Source organism: Hypanus sabinus, chromosome 5 (genome assembly GCF_030144855.1).
Source record: "Hypanus sabinus isolate sHypSab1 chromosome 5, sHypSab1.hap1, whole genome shotgun sequence".
Taxonomy (NCBI): Eukaryota; Metazoa; Chordata; class Chondrichthyes; order Myliobatiformes; family Dasyatidae; genus Hypanus; species Hypanus sabinus.
This window is the reverse complement of record NC_082710.1, coordinates 107,976,476-107,997,147: the sequence shown is the minus strand read 5'-3', so window position 1 is coordinate 107,997,147 and position 20,672 is coordinate 107,976,476. Positions and strand designations below refer to the sequence as shown.

Here is a 20,672-nt window from a genome sequence, read left to right as displayed (position 1 = left end):
TTCTCATCTCCATTGTAAAAGGACGTTTCTCTATTCTGAGGCTGTGTCCTCTTGTCTTAGAGTCACCCACTAGAGGAAACATCTTCTCCACATCCATTCTATCGAGGCCTTTCACCATTGAGTAGGTTCAGTGAGGATCCCCCCCTAATTCTTCTGGATTCTAGTGAATACAAGCCCAGAGCCATCAAATGCCTCTCACACAATAAGCCTTTCAATCCCGGAATCATTTACATCAACCTTCTTTGAACCCTCTCCAATGTCAGTGCATCCTTCTTAGATAAAGGGCCCAATTTGGTCACAATACTCCAAGTGAGGCCTCACCAGTGCCTTATAAAGCCTCAACATTACATCCTTGCTTTTATGCACAATAATCTGTTTCTCAGTTGTTTAACTCTCTGCCTTTAATGATATAGTTTGTAAAACAGGCTGAAAGCGTATTTTATAATTGGGTCTGGAAAATACCATGGGGTACATAATTAATCTCGAGTGAGAATGAAACTATGGAAATCAGATGGCATAATTGTTTATTGCCTTGATCCTGTTTACCGATTACATTCAGAAGAATAATTATCCATGCCCTTTATGGACCTTTTCACTTTTAAATATGTACTCCTAATCAACAAGTTGCACAAAAATAGTTATGTTCTTTTAATAATTCATACTAACACTCACAAGTGACTGACACAAGGAAAATATACTTTTATTCAAAGTAACAAATGAAGTCTACATAGCACTGGCTTTTAGGTATTGATGTACTGCAGTTGCAAAGTGATCAAAGACATGTAGGAGATCCTTTCTCTTTATATTTATGAGGACTGCAACTTTAGGAGGGAGGGCCCTTATCCAGACAAACTCTCTTTGAACAGCATGATAACAAAGCTTAAGGTATCAGCAAGGACACACAATGCTAATAGTTTCTAATAAATTATTAAACTGAAGACGAATGTAAAGAGGATCTGAACACTTGCATAAAATATCCCCATTTTAGCTCTAAATAGATGAATCAATGTAACCTTTGCACCACAAGTTTGGAAACAGTAAGTTTGAGGTACCATAGTAGAGTAGCCACAGTAACTCCTATTGCAGTCAGGGTATCAGAGTTTAGAATTAATTTCCAGTGTAATGAGCTAATACATCTGTCCTGTGAAGGCATGGGCTTCCTCCAGGTGCTCCGATTTCTTCCCATATTCCAGTTAGTAGGTTAATTGGTCATAGTAAATTGCCCTGTGGCTAGGCTGGTGTTAAATCTGGTGCTGTGCTGCGTGACTCATTGGGCTGGAAGGGCCTGATCCTGATTTTAACTTTCCGCATTTTGTCTGGGACTCCCATAGTTTAAAAGGGCTGTATGGGAAAGTGCTTCCTCGATCAGTTCATAGAAGTCCCAGCCAGAGAGTATGCGATACTATAATCTCCTGTTAGGGAATGAGACAGGGAAGGTGACAGAAGTTCCTGTAGGGGGCAACACTAGTGATCATTATCACTAGCCCAGGAAATTATAGACCAGTGAGTGTCTTACTTCAGTGGTTGGTAAGTTGATGGAGAAGATCCTGAGAGGCAGGATTTATGAACATTTGCAGAGGCATAATATGATTAGGAATAGTCAGCATGGCTTTGTCAAAGGCAGGTTGTGCCTTACGAGCCTGATTGAACTTTTGAGGATGTGACTAAACACATTGATGAAGGAAGAGCAGTAGATGTAGTGTATATGGATTTCAGCAAGGCATTTGATAAAGTACCCCATGCAAGGCTTATTGAGAAAGTAAGGAGTCATGGGATCCAAGGGGACATTACTTTGTGGATCCAGAACTGGCTTGCCCATAGAAGACAAAGAGTGGTTGTAAATGGGTCATAATCTGCATGGAGGTTGGTGACCAATGGTGTGCCTCAGGAATCTGTTCTGGGACCCCTTCTTTTTGTGATTTTTATAAATGATCTGGATGAAGAAGTGGAGGGATGGGTTAGTAAATTTGCTGATGACACAAAGGTTGGGGGTATTGTGGATCATGCGCAGGGCTGTCAGAGGTTACAGCGGGACATTGATAGGATGCAAAACTGGGCTGAGAAGTGGCAGATGGAGTTCAACCCAGATAAGTGTGAAGTAGTTCATTTTGGTAGGTCAAATATGATGGCAGAATATAGTATTAATGATAAGACTAATGGCAGTGTGGAGGATCAGAGGGATGGGTTCGAGTCCATAGGACACTCAAAGTTGCTCTGTAGGTTGACTCTATGGTTAAGAAGGCATATGGAGAATTGGCCTTTATATGTTATGGAACCGTGATTTTTGAGGGATATTGAGAGCCAGGTTAAGAAAAAGAAGGAGGTGCATAACAGGTACAGGCAGGCAGGAACAAATGATGTACTTGAATATAAGAAATGCAAGAGAACAATTAAGAAGAAAATCAGGAAGCTAAAAGAGGACATGAGGTTGCTCCAGCACCCAAGGTGAAGGAGAATCCTAAGCACTTTGACAGATATATTAAGAGCAAAAGGATAGCAGGGGACAAAACTTGTTCTCTGGAAGGTCAGAATTGTAACCCATGTGTGCAGTTGAAAGAGATGGGAGAGATATTAAGTGGATTTTTGGCATCTGTATTTGCATGGGAGTCGGACAGTATCTTTAGTACTGTAGCAATGTAGTATCTAGGTCATGGACCCTACACAGGTTACAGAGGATGAGGGGTTTGCTGTTTAGGGGCAAATTAGGGTGGATAAATTTCCAGAGCCTGACAAGGTGTTCCCTCGGACCCTGAGGGAGTCCAGTGCAGAAAATGAAGGGATATTCCAAACATCCTTGGGCGTGGGTGAGGTGGCAGAGGATTGGAGAATAGCTGGTGTTTTTTCCATTGGTTAGGAAAGGCTCAAAGAATAAGCAAGGAAATTATAGGCCGGTGAGCCTGATATCAGTAGAAGTTATTGGAAGGTATTCTCAGGGACCAGATTTTTAAGTATTTGGATAGACAGGGACTTATTAGGGATAGTCGGCTTAGCTTTGTGTGTAGTAGATTTTGTCTAACCAAACCTATAGTGTTTTTGCAGGAAGTTTCCAGGGAAGTCGATGAAGGCAAGGCAATGGATATTGTCTACAGGGACTTTAGCAACAACTTTGCAAGGCAAGGCCAGTGAAGTTAAGAATATGATCATTTAGCAGGTGAATGCGTGTCTGAGGAACTGGCGCAGGGGCAGGTGTTCAGATTTATGGATCATTGGGATCTCTTCTGGGAAAGGTACACCATGCACACAAGGGATGGGTTGCACCCAAATCTGAGGTGGTCCAGTATCCTTTCAGGCAGGTTGGAAAGATTTAAACTGATTTAGCAGGGAGGTGGGAACCAGAGTGATAGTGCTGAGGATGAGGTAGTTGGTTTACAAACAGAGGCAGTGTGTAGTGAGACTTCTAACAAGGAGAAGCCAGGGTGAAATTGTAATCAACAGGATGAGTTGCAATGTGGACAAAATTGAAAAGGGTGAATACAGGACTAAAAGTGTTATATTTGAATGTACACAGTACACAGAACAATGTCAATAAACATGCGGCAGTTACAGATTGGCATATATGATGATATGGGCATCACTGAATCATGGCTGATAGAAGATTATAGCAGGGAGCTTAATGTTCAAAGATACACAATATATTAAAAGGACAGGCAGGTAGGAAGAGGGGTGGTGTGGCTCTGTTGGTAGAAATGAAATGAAATGAAATCAATAGAAAAAGGTGACATAGGGTCAGAAGGTTTTGAATTATTGTGAGTAGAGCTAAGGAACTGCAAGGGTAAAATGACCCTGACAGGAGTTAAGTACAGACCTCCAAACAATAGTAATGTGGCGACCCACTTCCCAGCGCACTCGAACCGGCTCACAAAGCGGCGCGCGCTGGCATTGAGGCTAGACCCAAAAAAGGGCCCCAGGCCTTTTTCACCAGCAAGGGGAAAAGCCCGCGCACGGGACGGGACTGTGAATACGCGCCCCGTACAGCATTCCCGCCTGGGGAGGGTGGGAACAGGAAGGCTTTAATGCGAGGCCGTGAAGTTTGAATAAATCTCTTTTGCAACTGCAACTCGCCGACTGCGTGTCGTTATTTCAGCACTGTGCGTAGCACGCCGCTACAATTGGTGACCCCAACGGCCCAAGTGATATTTGGACCGGAGATGAACGACGCCGCATCTGTTCATGCAGTTTCGTTAAAACTGCCAAGCTTCTGGACGCTGCGACCTCACCTATGGTTCCAGCAAGCAGAAGCTCAATTCCACATTCGGCAGATAACCTCGGATGCCACACGTTACTACTACGTGGTGAGCTCCCTCGACCAGGAGACAGCCACCCAGGTTGGGGAGTTCAGACAGTCGCCCCCAGCGGACGGCAAATACACGGAATTCAAAGCCTTGCTCATAAGGACTTTTGGACTCTCACAGCGTGAGTGAGCTGCCCGCTTACTGCATCTGGATGGTCTGGGAGACAGGCTGCTGTCAGCTTTGATGAACGAGATGCTGTCCCTGGCCGGAGGACACAAGCCCTGCCTCATGTTTGAGCAGGCGTTCCTAGATCAGCTGCCCGAGGACATACGCCTGCTGCTATCCGACGCCAATTTCAGTGACCCCGGAAGGTGGCGGCCCGGGCAGACGTGCTGTGGAAAGCCAAGAAGGAGAGTGGGGCATCTGTCGCACAGATCATCAGGCCACACTCCCAGCAGCAGACCAGACCAGGCCCAGCTGCAGAGCCCACTAACCCCAGAGGCAGGGGTGAGGAGACCAATGAACAATGGTGCTTCTACCACCAGAGGTGGGGCGCAGAAGCCCGCCACTGTAGCCCGCCCTGCAAGTTCCCGGGAAACGCCAGGGCCAGCCGCCACTGATGGCTAAGGCAGCTGGCCATCGGGATAGCCTCCTGTATGTCTGGGAGAAGCAGTTGGGACGCCATTTTTTGGTCGACACCGGAGCCGAGATCAGCGTCTTACATCCGATGAGTTACGACACCCGCAACAGAGTACCGGGTCCCACCCTGAGGGCCGCGAACAGCAGCACAGTAAGGACCTATGGCACCTGTACAGTACGGCTTCAGTTCGGCTCCAGCCAGTTCACGTGGGACTTCACACTGGCCACCGTAGCCCAACCACTCCTGGGAGTGGATGTTTTGCGAGCTCACAGCCTACTGGTCAACCTGCAAGGGAAGAGACTGGTCCACGCTGAGACCTCTCAAACGTTCTCCCTGGGTGAAGCCCAGTTACCGGCCCCACACCTAGACTCCATCATGCTGTCCAACAACGACTTCACCAGAATCCTGGCAGATTTCCCATTGGTTCTGGCACTGCAGTTCATGGCAGCCATGCCCAGATACGGAGTACAGCACCACATCCCGACCCAGGGACCACCCCTCCACGCCCGTACTCGAAGGCTTCCCCTGGACAAGCTCCGACTGGCGAAGGAGGAGATCAAGAGGATGGAGGAATTGGGGATCATACGGCAGTCTGACAGCCCATGGGCCTCCCCCTGCACATAGTGCCCAAAGCAACAGGGGGTTGGAGACCATGCGGTGACTACGGCAGGCTGAGCGAGGCTACAACACCGGACTGCTACCCTGTGCTGCACATTCAGGACTTTGCAGCAAACCTGCACGGCGCACGGATCTTCCCCAAGGTAGACCTCATCCGGGGATACCATCAAATCCCGATGCATCCGGACGACGTCCCCAAAACGGCACCCATCACCCCGTTCGGCCTTTTCGAGTTCCTCCGCATACCGTTTGGTCTGAAGAATGCTGCACAGATGTTCCAGCGGTTAATGGACGCGGTGGGATGCGACCTGGACTTCGCTTTCATCTACTTGGACGACATCCTCATAGCCAGCAGTAGTTGTCAGGAACATCTGTCCCACCTCCATCAACTCTGTGCCCGACTGAGTGACTATGGTCTAACCATCAACCTGGCCAAATGCCAGTTCAGGCTCGACACCATCGACTTCCTGGGCCACAGGATTACTAAAGACGGGGCAACCCCTCTACCCGCCAAGGTAGACGCAGTCTGCCACTTCCCCCGACCCAACACAATCAAAGGCCTGCAGGAATTCGTGGTTATGGTGAATTTCTCCCCTCAGCAGCCCGAATCCTGCGCCCCCTGTTCGCCCTGATGTCGGGTAAGACCATTATCTGGGACGAGGAGTCCGCCGCCGCTTTCGTTAAAACCAAAGAAGCCTTGGCAAACGCCGCAATGCTAGTGCACCCCAGAACGGACGTCCCTACCGCCCTCACAGGACGCATCCAACACGGCAGTTGGTGGAGTGCTGGAACAGCTCATCGAGGGTCGCTGGCAACCCCTGGCATTTTTCAGCAAACACCTACGAACACCCAAGCTCAAGTACAGTGCTTTCGACTGGGAACTGTTGGCGCTATACCTGGCAATCTGGCGTTTCAGGTACTTCTTAGAAGGTAGGCCCTTCACCGCGTTCACGGACCACAAACTGCTAACCTTTGCATTCACGAAAGCGTCCGACCCCTGGTTGTCCCGCCAGCAGCGACGTCTGTCCTACATCTCCGAGTACATGACGGATGTCCGGCATGTCTCAGGAAAGGACAATGTCGTGGCGGAGCTCTCTCCAGACCTAATATCCAAGCCCTGTCCCAGGGGGTAGACTATGAGGCGCTGTTGGAGGCGCAGCAGGCAGACGAGGAGATTCCGAGTTACAGAACTGCAGTCTCTGGTTTGCAGCTCCAGGACCTCCCTGTAGGCCCAGGTGAGAGGACCCTACTCTGTGACGTAACAACCGGCCAACCCTGCCCCATCATCCCAGCAGCCTGGCGGCGGCGCATTTTCAACTCCATTCACAACTTAGCGCACCCCTCCATCAGGTCAACTGTCCGGATGGTAGCCAACAGGTTCATTTGGCACGGACTCCACAAGCAGGTCAGTGAATGGCCCAGAACGTGCATGCACTGCCAAACAGCCAAGTTGCAGCGGCACACCAAAGCCCTGCCGCAGCAGTTCCACCCCACCTGCCGGCATTTCGACCACATTCATGTGGATATCTGGGCCCCCTGCCAGTGTCGCGAGGAGCGCGGCACCTCCTGACTATCGTGGACCAGTTCACAAGATGGCCAGAGGAAGTCCCGCCCACCGACACCACCTCCGAATCCTGCGCTGAAGGACTGATTGCAACCTGGGTATCTTGCTTTGGTGAACTGGCCCACATTACCTCCGACAGAGGCGCCGAGTTCACCAAAAGGGCAATGTTACAAGAGGAGGAATTTCTAGAGTGCTTCTTAGAGCAGCTTGTAGATGAGCCCACTGGGGATCAGCTATTCTAGATTGGGTGTTGAGCAATGAACCAGAATTGATTAGAAAACTTCCCCTTAGGGGAAAATGATCATAATATGATCAAAATCACCCAGAAATTTGAGGAGAAGCTACAGTAAAGTCAGATGAATTAATATTACAGTGGATTAAAGGGAATAACAAAGGCTTGAGAGGGGAGTTGGCCAAAACTGATTAGGAAAGAACACTGGCAGGGATGATGGCAGAGCAGCAATGACTGGAATTTCTGGAAGCAATTTGGAAGGCACAGGATAAATACATCCCAAAAACAAAGAAGTATTCTAAAGCTAAGATGACACAATCGTGGTCAACAAGAGAAGTCAAAGCCAGCATAAAAGCCAAAGAGAGGGCATATAATAGAACAAAAATTAGCAGTAATTTAGAAGATTAGGAAGCTTTTAAAAACCAGCAAAAGGCAACTAAAAAGTCATTAAGAAGGGAAGGATAGAATACAAAAGTATGCTACCCATAAAGTGTAAAAGAGAGGTGAGAGTGGATGTCAGACCACTGGAAAATGATGCTTGAGAGGTAGAAATGAAGGTCAAGGGATTGGCATACAAACTGAATAAGTATTTTGCACCAGTCTTCACTGTGGAAGACATGGTGGAAGTTCCAGAGTGCCAGGTGTCAGAAGGTTCTTGGGAAACTGAAAGGTTTAAAGGTAGATAAGCCTCCTGGGCCAGATAGTGTATATCCCAGGGTTCAGAAAGAGGTGGCTGAAGAGATTATGGAGGCATTAGTAATGCTCTTTCAGAAATCACTAGATTTCAGAATGGTTCTGGAAGACTGGAAAATTGCAAATGTCACTCTACTCTTCAGGAAGTGAGACAGGCAGAAGGAAGGGAAGACATTGGAGTTGATTATTAAGAATGTGGCTTTGGGATATGGAGGCAGAGAATAAAATAGAATGTAGTCAGCATGGTTTCCTCAAGGGAAAATCTTGCCTGACAAATCTGTTGGAATTCTTTGAAGAAATAACAAGCAGTATAGACAAAGAGAATCAGTTGATATGTACTTGGATTTTCAGAAGGCCTTTGACAAGGTGCCACACATGAGGCTGCTTAACAAGTTAAGAGACCATGGTATTACGGGAAAGATATTAGCATGGATAAAGCAGTGGCTGATTGACAAAGAGGCAAAGAGTGGGAATAAAGGGAGCCTTTTCTGTTTGGCAGCTGGTGACTAGTGGTATTTCACAGGGGTCTGTGTTGGGACCACTTCTTTTTACATGATATTTCAATGACTTGGGTGATGGAATTAATGGCTTTGGTGCAAAGTTTGTGGATAATATGAAGATAGGTCCATGGCAGGCAGTTTTGAGGAAATAGAGAGTCTTCAGAAGGACTTAGCTGGATTAGGAGAGTGGGCAAAGAAATGGCAGATGGAATGCACTGTTGGGAAGTGTATGGTTACGCACTTTGGTAGAAGAAATAAAAAGGTAGAATATTTTCTAAATGGCAAAACATTTAAAAATCTGAGGTAGAAAGGGACTTGGGTCTCCTTGTGCAGAATTCCCCAAAGTTTGAGTCTCTGGTGAAGGAGGCAAATGTGATGTTAGCATTAAGTTCAAGAGGATTACAGTATAAAAGGAAAGATGTAATGTTGAGACTTTATAAAGCACTGCTGAGGCCTCACTTGGGGTATTGCGAGCAGTTTTAGGCCCCTTACAGTGCCTATAAAAATATTTCCCCCGCCCCCTCCAGAAGTTTTCATGTTTTATTGTTTTACAACATTGAGTTACAGTGGATTGACTTTGGCTTTTTTGATGCTGATTAACAGAAATAGACTCTTCCATGTCAAAGTGAACATAGATCTCTACAAAGTCATCTAAATTAATTACAAATATAAAACACAAAATAATTGATTGCTTAAGTATTCACCCCCTTTCATATGACACATCAAGTCATCATTGGCACAGCCAATTGGCTTTAGAACTCACATAATTAGTTAAATGGAGACCATCATGTGTAGTCAAGGTGTTTCAGTTGATTGTAGTGAAAATACACCTGTATCTGGAGCTTCAAACTGCTGGTGAGTCAGTATCTTGGCAAAAACTACACCAGGAAGATAAAATAATGCTTCAAGCAACTCCACAAAAAAAGTTATTGAAAAACACAAGTCAGGAGATGGATGTAAGAAAATTTCCAAGTCACTGAATATCCCTTGAAGTACAGTTAAGTCAATCATCAAGAAATGGAAAGAATATGGCACAGCTATAAATCTGCCTAGAGCAGGCCGTCCTCAAAAACTGAGTGACCGTGCAGGAAGGAGATTAAGGAGGGAGGCCACCCAGAGACCTATGACAACTTTGGAGGAGTTGCAAGCTTCGGTGGTTGAGATGGGAGAGACTGCCCATACAACAACTATTGCTTCACTAGCTGCAATTTTATGTGACAGTGGCAAAGAGAAAACCTCTGTTAAAAAACATTCACATGAAATTTTCCCTGGAGTTTGTCAGAAGGCACGTGGGAAACTCTGAAGTCAGCTGTAAGAAGGTTCTATGAACTGATGAGACCAAAACTGAGCTTTTTGGCCATCAGACTAAACGCTATGTTTGGAGTCAGCCAAACACTGCATCATCAAAAACACACCATCCCTATTGTGAAGCATGGTGGCGGCTGCATCATGCTGTGGGGTTGTTTCACTGCAACAGGCTTTGAAAGGCTTGTGAAGGTAGAGAGTAAAATGAATGTAGCAAAATACAGCAAAATCCTGGAGGAAAACCTGATGCAGTCTGCAAGAGAACTGTGACTTGGGAGAAGTTTTGTTCTCCAGCAAGACAATAACCCCAACATAAAGCCAAAACTGCACAGGAATGGTTTAAAAACAACAAAGTTAATGTCCTGGAGTGGTCAAGTCGGAGTCCAAACCTCAATCCAATTGAGAATTTATGACTGGATTTGAAAAGGGCTGTTCAATCACAATCCCCATGCAACCTGACAGAGCGAGCAGTTTTGTAAGAAGAATGGGGAAAAACTGCAGTGTCCGGATGTGCAAAGCTGATAGAGACCTATCCACACAGATGCAAGGCTGTAATTGCTGCCAAGGGCACATCTACTAAATGCTGACTTCAAGGGGACGAGCACTTATGCAATCAACTAGTTTGTGTCTTTTATTTCTAATTCATTTAGATCTTTTTGTAGAGATCTGTTTTCACTTTGACACGAAAGAGTCTTTTTCTGTTGATCAGTGTCAAAAAAGCCAAATTAAATCCACTGTGATTCAATGTTGTAAAACAATAAAACAAAAACTTTCAAGGGGTTGAACACTTTTTATAGACACTGTATCTTAGAAAGAATGTGCTGACACTAGAGAGATTTCAAAAGAGGTTTATAGAAATGATTCCAGGATTGAATGTTTTGTCATGTGAAGAGTGTTAGATGGCTTTGGCCTCACCAGAATTCAGAATAATGAGGGGGTGACCTCATTGAAACCTATCAAATGGTGAAAGTCCTTGATAGAGTGGTTGTAGAGGGGATGTTTCCTATGGCGGGAGAGTCTAGGACCAGAGGACACCGCCTTAGAATAGAGGGATGGCACTTTAGAGCAGAAATGAGAAAGAATTTCTTTAGCTAGAGAGTAGTGAATCTGTGGAATTCTTTGTCACAGGCAGCTGTGGAAGCCAAGTCTTTTATGTATATTTAAAGTCATAGTTGATAGTTTCTTGCTTGGTCAGAGCATGAAGGGATAAGGAGAAAAGGCAGGAAATTGGGGCTGAGAGGAGAAAATTAATCAGTCATGATAAAGTGATGGATCAAATGGCCTAATTTTACTCCTATGTCTTATGGTCTTTGATAAGAACCTGCATGGGAGGTTGGTGAGAAAGTTTCAGTCACTTGGCATTCAAGATGGGGCAGTAAATTAGATTAGATGTTGGCTTTGTGGGAGAAGCTAGAGAGTGGTAGTAGATGTTTGCCTCTCTGACTGGAGGCCTGCGACTAGTGTTGTGCCGCAGGTATCAATGATGGGCCCTTTGTTGTTTGTAATCTACATCAATTATCTGGATGATAATGTGGTAAACTGGATCAGCAAATTTGTGACTGACACCAAAATTGGTTGGTTCATGAATCAATGTATTGAATACAGGAGTTGGGGTGTTATGTTGAAATTGTATATGACATTGTTGAGGCCTAACTTGGAGTATTGTGTGCAGCTTCAGTCACCTACCTGCAGAAAAGATGTAAATGAGACTGAAAGAGTCCAGAGAAACTTTACAAGGATGTTGCCAGGACTTCACCTGAGTTATAGAGAAAGGTTGAATAGGTTAAGATTTTATTCCCTAGAAATTAGAAGACTGAGGGGGGATTTGGTGGATGTATACTAAATTATGATTTTTTTTTCTACTGAGTCTAGGTGAGACTACGGCTAGAGGTCATGGGTTAAGGGTGAAATGTTTAAGGGCAATATGAGGGGGAACTTCTCCACTCGAAGGGTGGTGAGAGTGTGGAATGAGCTGCCAGTGGAATTGGTGGATGCGGGATCAATTTGAAAATTTAAGAGAAATTTGGATAGGTGCATAGATGGGAAGGGTTTGAGGTGCTAAGGTCCAGGTGCAGGTTGATGGGACTAGGCAAATTAGTGGTTCGGCACAGATCAGATGGGCCAAAGTGCCTGTTTCTGTGCTTTAGTGTTCTATGACTCTATCGCTATTTAAGTTTGTTTGAACCTAGTTAGAATCTTCACTTGAACATCAAGTCTTGGATTGATGGCTAGCTGCACATCTTGAGAAATGCAGTACTTTTTGATATGTGTTTTTTACCTTGCACATCAGGCAATGGGAGGACGCAGAAATAATGGTTCTACTTCAACTGATGTTCGTTGACCTGGGTTTCGTGAATAAATTCCACATTGAAATGGAGGTCCTTCAACAATTCCTCTTTGAAGTGTACCGCCATTATAACAACATTCCATTCCACAACTTTCAGCATTGTTTTTGTGTCACTCAGATGGTAAGTCGATTATAAGCAGCAAGCTCTGAGAATTGAAACATAAGGTACTTGTCTTTTCCCTAAGTTCATCTATGCTGAAATGAAGTCCGCATATGTGTGTCATTAGCTGCATGCAAGTTCCTTCTTCTTTTTCTTGAGGGGGAAATGGCTGTTAAATTTAACTCCAGCTGGACCATCTGCTTCAGCACACATTTAATTGTCTTCTCCCTCTTGTGTTTCATGCTCTCTTCTATAAAAAGTGGCTGTGATTGTGGTTAATTTCCTTGATGGATAAGTCCATAAGACATAGGAGCAGAATTAGGCCATTCAGTCCATGAAGTCTGCACCGCCACTCCATCATAGCTGATTTATTATTCCTCTCAACCCCATTCCCCTGCCTTCTCTCTGTAACCTTAGTTGCCCTGACTAACCAAGAAACTATAATCTCTGCTTTAAATATATCCAATGACTTGGCCTCCACAGCCATCTGGCATAAGAAATACTTCCTTATGTCAGTTCTAAAGGGGCATCCTCCTATTCTGAGGCTGTTACTATGCATTTTGTTAATAATGATTATGAGACATACACCTCATGTTTAATAAGGATTGGGATTTTTTGCTGTGGTGGATGATAACTAGAGAGATGATCAAATGACTGACCTGCTGAGTCCCTCCAGTATTTTGTGTGAGTTGATTTGGATTTCCAGCATCTGCAGATTGTCTCGTGTTTATAATTTGCTGCTCCACTTGTGTGTTTTCCTGCTCAGCATACACCCAGCATTAATTCCTCTGTTGCGCCATCACCCAGTCGCAACACTGCTTTTCTTTACTTGTAATTGAAACTGAGCTAAGATTCTGTTTTGTGGAATGCTATCACGCCTACTATGTAGACGGGAAACATGACACCGAGAAACTAAACTTTTGCTTGTTCATGGTAAGGCAGGAAAAATGTTAACAGACAGTCTTCAAACACAAGTATTACTTGGAAGCTCTGATGCTCATCTATCCCTGTGTTTACCCTTAAATTCAGCCTTCAATGCCTCTCTGAAATGTGGGTTCAGTGCTTGGTGGCTTTTCTGCCATTTTACCTTAATATACTGGTCGTCAGACAGAGACACAAGAAGACATGTTATCGGGCTAATAACACCATAGGATTGCAATTTCCACATGATCATGGGGTACTCAGTTACGTCTGAAATGTGTGGACACATAGTATTAAACTTCCACTCATTGTTCCATTCATAACTGATCTTTCTTTTTCCTCCCTTTATTTCAGGATAGGTAGAAAAGTGGCACATCTAATAGAGCTGCTGCATTACACCTCCAGTCTGTGTGGAGGCTGCACATTCGTCCTGCAGCCCTGTATGTAGCCTGTGGTCTTGTAACTGTGTGAGGTTCCTCTGGGTCAGGGTTCCCGACCTGGGGTCCACTGACCCTTCGGTTAATGGTAAGGCTCTGTGGCATAAAAAAGGTTGGGAACCCCTGTGTGCTCCAGTTTCCTCCTACATCCCAAAGATGAGTTTGTTAACTAATTGATCAAAGGTCGATTAATTAATAGGTAGGGGAAGTTAAGAAGAATGGTGGGAACACAGATCAGTGAGTTAACATGGACTTGACGGGCTGACAAACATCTCTTCTATGTTATTAGAAAATATGGAATGTAGGATTCCATAAAGGATTAGTATTGTAATGATTACCAAGTCTTTATCACATTTGGACAAGCTAGACTTGTAGAAATTGAATGTACTCTAAGAAAGAAACTCTATTGCTGGAGGATTTGTTAAGATGGTACTTGCCATAAACCCAATTATTTACTATGAAGCCGGTTACTTACCATAAACCCAATCCACAACATATCCCAGCTGCTTTCAAGGCTCCATCTGTAGCTATGTTTCAGACATGGACATTTCTTGGACGGAGAGTTAAGAACAGAAAATTTCTAGTGTTTCCTTCTTTATATGTTACAGATGTATGGGTTGATCTGGTTAACAGACCTTCAAAGTCGTATGGATGACATTGATATCCTGACCATGCTCACGTCTGCAATATGCCATGACCTGGATCATCCAGGATATAACAATGCATACCAGGTAACGACATCTGTTTGGTGTTAGGTAGTGCTGGTTTGTATTCAGCATTTTGTGGTGATGCTCTACACATCAAGTGGGGCTTAGCTATATTAATTACAACATCAGGAGGCAGCTGAAGTTGCTATTGGTTGACTTTTGCACCATTATTGATCATCTTTATATTTTCAAACATCTACAGGACTGTGCAGAAGTCTCAGGTGCATATGTATAGCTAGCACCTAAGACTTTTGCACAGCACTGTATTTGTCAATGTGGAGCAGGACCATAGCCCTCCATACCCCTCCCATCCACCTACCCATCCAATTTTCTCTTAAATGTTGAAATCAACCCCATATCCACCATTTGCACTGGAAGCTCGTCCTACACTCTTATCACCCTCTGAGTGAAGAAGTCCCTCCCCATGTTCCCCTTAAACATTTTACCTTTCACCCTTATAAGACCTAGTGCTGCCTGAGCAGTGCATCACTCAGCATGTGCTCCAGTACCTTGGAATATGCCATTTGGCAGTATTCTCTTGTGGAGATCTTGCACTGGAAGACTATTTTTTAATTTCAAATATATATTTTATTCACAGTATATACAATAAATACCATCAATGCACATTTCCTCCATCTTCATTGTATCAATTCAATATCTGCCTTTACATACCTTTATTCTGACTTATACACAAGTTCCATAGAGGAAGATTGGCTCTTCAGAAATACACAGGAACGGCTCCCAACCTCCTTGATGTTACCTGGCCTGGCAGACATCTGACTGTCCTCTAACCAAAGACAGCTAAAGTTTGCATTTTAAAGGATTGAGGGACTTTCTAACAGAAGAAAGCGGCTGCCAAGCCTAGAGTTTAGTTTTTCCTTTTCCATTGCTGCCTCATGCGAATAATCTCTTAGAAATGAGGGTTGTGGATTGGGTAAATGCAAGCATGCTTTTTTGACTGAGGCTTTGGTGAGGCTATAGTTAGAGGTCATGGGCTAAGGGTGAAAGGTGAAATATTTAAAGGGAACATGAGGCGGGAACTTCTTGATTCAGAGAGCGGTGAGATTGTGGAATGAGCTGCCAGCGCGAGTGATTGATGCAGGGTCACTTCCAACATTTAAGAGAAATTTGGATAGGTACATGGATGTGGAAGGCTATGGTCCAGGTGCAGGTCAATGGAACTAGGCAGATTAATGGTTCAGCATAGACTAGATGGGCTGAAAAGCCTGTTTCTGTGCCACAGTGTTCCATGACCCCATGTTTTATGAATGAAAATAAGAGGAATTGTCCTAGATTGGCACATTCACAACAAGAAAAGTCATCATATGTGAGATTTTTGACTGTATATTTAATCTAATATATATTTAATTTAATCTAATTAATTTAATTTAATTTAATTTAATCTCATAACTATAAGTATCAAATTTACTTGTGATCTTAAAGACAATAAACTTGAATGTCATTTAAGTAATGCTTCTGATCTATTTTACAGCTTCAGATATCTCAGTGAGTCTGTCTCCCCTGTTCAGAAGTGGATACACCAGTTGTACAATTATGGTGTGAATGTGCTTGTGTTGTAATGGAGGTATACACACAATGTGCTGGAGGATCTCAGTAGGTCAGGCAACATCAATGGCTGGGAATTAACAGGATGAAGCATTGACTGTTTATTCCCATCCAGAGATGCTGCCTGATCTGCTGAGCTCCTCCAACACATTGTGTGTATTGTTCCAGGTTTCTAGCATCTGCAGTACCTCCTGTGTTTATAATGGAGGTAGTTCTCTTCATTTGTTTCTTCAAGGTATTAAAACAGGATGAATAATATTTTGTAGTAACCTCTAACCTCCAAATTATAAATCAAAATGCTCATCATAATAGTGAACAAGTTATGTATAGCAGAAAACTTTAAAGCAGGTTAATATTGGGCTAGATCAGGCTGTAATGTAGGTGATGATTCTGCAGGGAGCCACTATCATTCTGCACTCTGAAGGTCAGTGTGTCTCCAACCTGCACAGATGTGTAATGCATTGCAGAATCGCAGATGAACACAGGCTGGTGAACAGTTACAAGAGCAGATAATCTTCCGTTCTGTTGCTGCTTTCACCACGGACTCCAGTGACATTTCCGTGTTGTACTGGGCTAATAATGAGATATACTTCTGCCTCAGGACCTTTACTGTTACACCAAATAAAGTTTTTTGATAAACAGTCACCTAGTTCTTTAACCTTTATCAAAAAGGGGCATCAGTCTTCACTAGGAAAATAACTTTTCATGTTAAGAACAGAAGATTATGTGCTCCAGTACTGAGGTTCCCAGCCTCGGGTCCACGGATCCCTTGGCATAAAAAACTTTGGGAACCCTGCACTAATAGGTGGTTGTAATGGACAACAAAGAAGTTTATTGAAAATAAAAGGAGGGTCTTGATTGGCTGGCTAAGTGGTCTTAATTTGGGTAAGTGCAAGGCGTTGTATTTTGGAAAGAAAGTTGCAGGCAGGACTTTCACAGTGAACAGCAGAGTTGTGGGGAATGTTGTGGAACAGAGGGATCTTCAGATTCAGAATCAGGTTTAATATCATTGCCATATCTTGTGAAATTTGTTGTTTTGCAGTGGCAGTACTGTGCAATACACATTAACAAAAATCTATAAATTATAATAAATATGTATGAAAATTAAATTAAGGAGTGCAAAAGGAGAGTGAAAAAAGATATAAAAAACATAGTGAGGTAGTGAAAATGGGTTCATCGTTCAATTTGAAATCTGATGGCAGAGGGGAAGAAGATGTTCCTGAAACATTGAGTGTGTGTCTTCAGGCTCCTGTATCATCTCCTTGATGGGAGCAATGGGAAGAGGGCATGTCCTGGGTGATAGGGGCCCTTAATGATGGATGGTATCTCTTTGAGGCATTACCGTTTGAAACTGTCCTGGATGCCAGGGAGGCTGTTGCTGATGATGGAGCCGCCTGAGTTTACAACTTTATTCAGCTTTTGCCAATCCTGTGCCGTGGCTTCTCAATACCAGACAGTGATGCAGCCAGTTAGAATGCTCTCCACAGTACATCTGTAGAAATGAAATGTAGCTGCTGTTGTGCTTTCCTTGTAATCGCAATAATATGTTGGGCCCAGGATTGATCTTCAGAGATGGTGACGCTCTTTCCACTGTCGATCCCTCGATGAGGACTGGTGTGTGTTCCCTCGACTTCCCCTTCCTGAAGTTCACAATCAATCCCGTGATCTTGTGTTGAGTGGACGGTTGTTGTTGTGACACTGCTTTCAGACATCTGACCTATTTTGCTTCTTCCCACCTCCTCGTCACCACCTGAAATTCTGCCAACCATAGATCTGTCAGCAGCAAGTTAATTGATGGTGTTTGAGCTGTGCTTAGTCACACAGTCATGTGTAGAGAGAGTAGAGCAGTGGGCTAAGCACACATCCTTGAGGTGCATGAATGTTGATTGTCAGCGAAGAGGAGATGTTATTTCCGGTCCGTACTGTGATCTCCCGGTGAGGGAAGTCAAGGATTCAGTTACAGAGGCCCAGGATTTGGAGCTTGTTGACTGGAACTGAGGTTGTGATTGTGTTAATGCTAAGCTGTAGTCAATAAACAGCTGCCTGATGTTGGTATTGTCCAGGTGATCCAAGGCTGAGCGGAGAACCAGTGAGATTCCATCTGCTGTCAACCTATTGTGGCAATAGGCAAATTGCAGCAGGTCCAGGTCCTTGCTTAGGCAGGAGTTCATTCTAGTCATGAACTACCTCCCAAAGCAATTCATCACAGTAGGTGTCAGTGCCACTGGCCAATATTCATTGACACAGCTCTCTCTGCTGTTCTTGGGCACTGGCATATTTGTTGTCCTTTTGAAGCAGGTGGAAAGCAGTAAGAGATTGAAAATGTCCTTGAACACTCCCGCCAATTGGTCAGCACAGGTTTCCAGTGCCTGCCAAGTACACAATCTCTGCCTGACACCTTGCAAAGGTTCACCCTCTTGAAAGCTGTTCTGACATCTGTCTCCGAGACAGAGATCACAGGGTCACCAGATCCACACAGGTGTAATTTTATTCTCCCTTTCAAAGCGTGCATTAAAAGCATTGATCTCATCTGGGAGTGAAGCATTACAGCTATTCACCCTCCCTTTCCCACTTTCAAATCTCTTACTATCTTTTCTTTCAGTTAGTCCTGATGAAGGGTCTCAGCCTGAAACATCGACTGTATTTCTTGCTATAGATGCTGCCTGACCTGCTGCGTTCCACCAGCATTTTGTGTGTGTTGCAGCTATTCATTTTCAACCTTTTTTTTATTAATTTCCATCAGAGGAAAAATTTACAAATCAGAAGTTTTGGCAAACACATAATACAAAAGACATTGAAATAACAAAAATATATACTATCAAGGTCAATTAGATATAAGGTTAAGCTGTTGTATATAGTATATAAACAAGAGACCACAACTCCTCTTGACAAGTCATTAAAAAAAGACTGGAAATTTTATTAATATAAGAAGAAAAAAAATTCCACTAAACTAACCTAAAACAAAAAAAGAAGAAAGATTGGGCAGTCCATTTGTGGACAATATTAGAAAAAAAGTAGAAAAAAAGCATCCTTCCAGTCATCTCCGAAACTTCACGGATAAGGAAAATGTTTCCTTAAAAAAATAAAAAAGAATAAGAAAAATTAAATCATATGAAAATATTGAATAAAGGGTCATCAGACTTGCTCAAAGTTAAAAGATGTGTCAAATGTTTCGCTTCTAATTTCCTCCAAACTTAAACAGGACAGAATAGAGGAGAGCAAGTTAAAAACAGTAGGTGGATTAGAATCTTTCCAGTATAATAAGATAGCTCTCCTGGCCAGTAAAGTTGAAAAGGCTATCACATGTTGAGTGGAAGCAGGAACTCATCTGTTTCCTCTGGAATAATCCCAAAGAGTGCCGTAAGCGAATTGGGTTGTAAATCCACACCTATAACTTTTGATAATATTCTAAACACATCCCTCCAAAAATTATTTAATTTTACACAAGGCTAAAACATATGAGTTAGAGTAGCCACCTCAGGGTTGCATCTGTCACAGGTGGGGCTTATATTAGAAAAAATATGCACTAATTTATCTTTTGACACATGTGTACTATCTTAAACTGAATTAGGGAGTGACATGCACAGACAGAGGAATTATTAACTAAATAATAAATTTTACTCATCTGAAAGTGAATGTTGAAGTTCTATTTCTCAAGTATGTTTAACCTTATCATTAGGCATCATATGTGCATTTATTAACTGTTTATAAATGACAGCTATTAATCTTTTTTGAAATGGTTTAAGCTGAAAAATAGGATAAATCAAATTTGATGAACAAGCCAAAGAATAGTTCGGTAAAAAAATCACGTTAAAAATTCCTAACTTGTAAATATCTAAAAAGAAATGTGTACCAGCTATATCATATTTATCCATTAATTACGAAAAAGATATTACACAATCCTCTGAAAACAAATCTAAAAAAGTTTTTATTCCCTTAGTTTTCCATATTAAAAAAACCATATTCAGAGTTGATGGTTTAAAGAAAAAGGTAGAATAAATATTACTAGAGAGTACAAAGTTATTTAAATCAAAATATCTACAAAACTGGAACCAAATTTTTAAAGTATGTTTAACAATAGGACTAAAACTTTGTCTACCTATTTGTCAACTGGAGAGCCAGTGGATGTGGTATATTTAGATTTTCAAAAGGCTTTTGACAAGATCCCTCACAGGAAATTAGTGTGCAAACTTAAAGCACACGGTATTGGGGGTGTGGTATTGATGTTGATAGAGAATTGGTTGGCAGACAGGAAGCAAAGAGTGTGAGTAAACGGGACCTTTTCAGAATGGCAGGCAGTGACTAGTGGGGTACGGCTAGGCTCAGTGCTGGGACCCCAGTTGTTTACAATTTATATTAATGATTTAGACGAGGGAATTAAATGCAGCATCTCCAAGTTTGTGGATGACACAAAGCTGGGCGGCGGTGTTAGCTGTGAGGAGGATGCTAAGAGGATTCAGGGTGACTTGGATAGGTTAGGTGAGTGGGCAAATTCATGGCAGATGCAATTTAATGTGGATAAATGTGAGGTTATCCACTTTGGTTGCAAGGACAGGAAAACAAATTATTATTTGAACGTTAGCCGATTAGGAAAAGGGGAGGTGCAATGAGACCTGGGTGTCATTGTACACCAGTCATTGAAGGTGGGCATGCAGGTACAGCAGGCGGTGACAAAGGCAAATGGTATGTTGGCATTCATTGCAAAAGGATTTGAGTACAGGAGCAGGGAGGTTCTACTGCAGTTGTACAAGACCTTGGTGAGACCGCACCTAGAATATTGTGTGCAGTTTTGGCCCCCTAATCTGAGGAA

At 43.3% G+C, this 20,672-nt stretch overlaps 1 protein-coding gene across 1 annotated transcript in view; it reads left to right on the top strand.

Moving 5' to 3' along the window:
• si:dkey-219c10.4 (high affinity cGMP-specific 3',5'-cyclic phosphodiesterase 9A) overlaps positions 1-20,672 on the top strand; it is a 129,266-nt gene that overhangs the window by 61,656 nt on the left and 46,938 nt on the right. The window contains exons 7-8 of the mRNA XM_059970312.1: positions 12,075-12,252; positions 14,198-14,320. Coding sequence (XP_059826295.1) covers positions 12,075-12,252; positions 14,198-14,320 — 301 coding nt within the window. The remainder of the gene's footprint in view (positions 1-12,074; positions 12,253-14,197; positions 14,321-20,672) is intronic.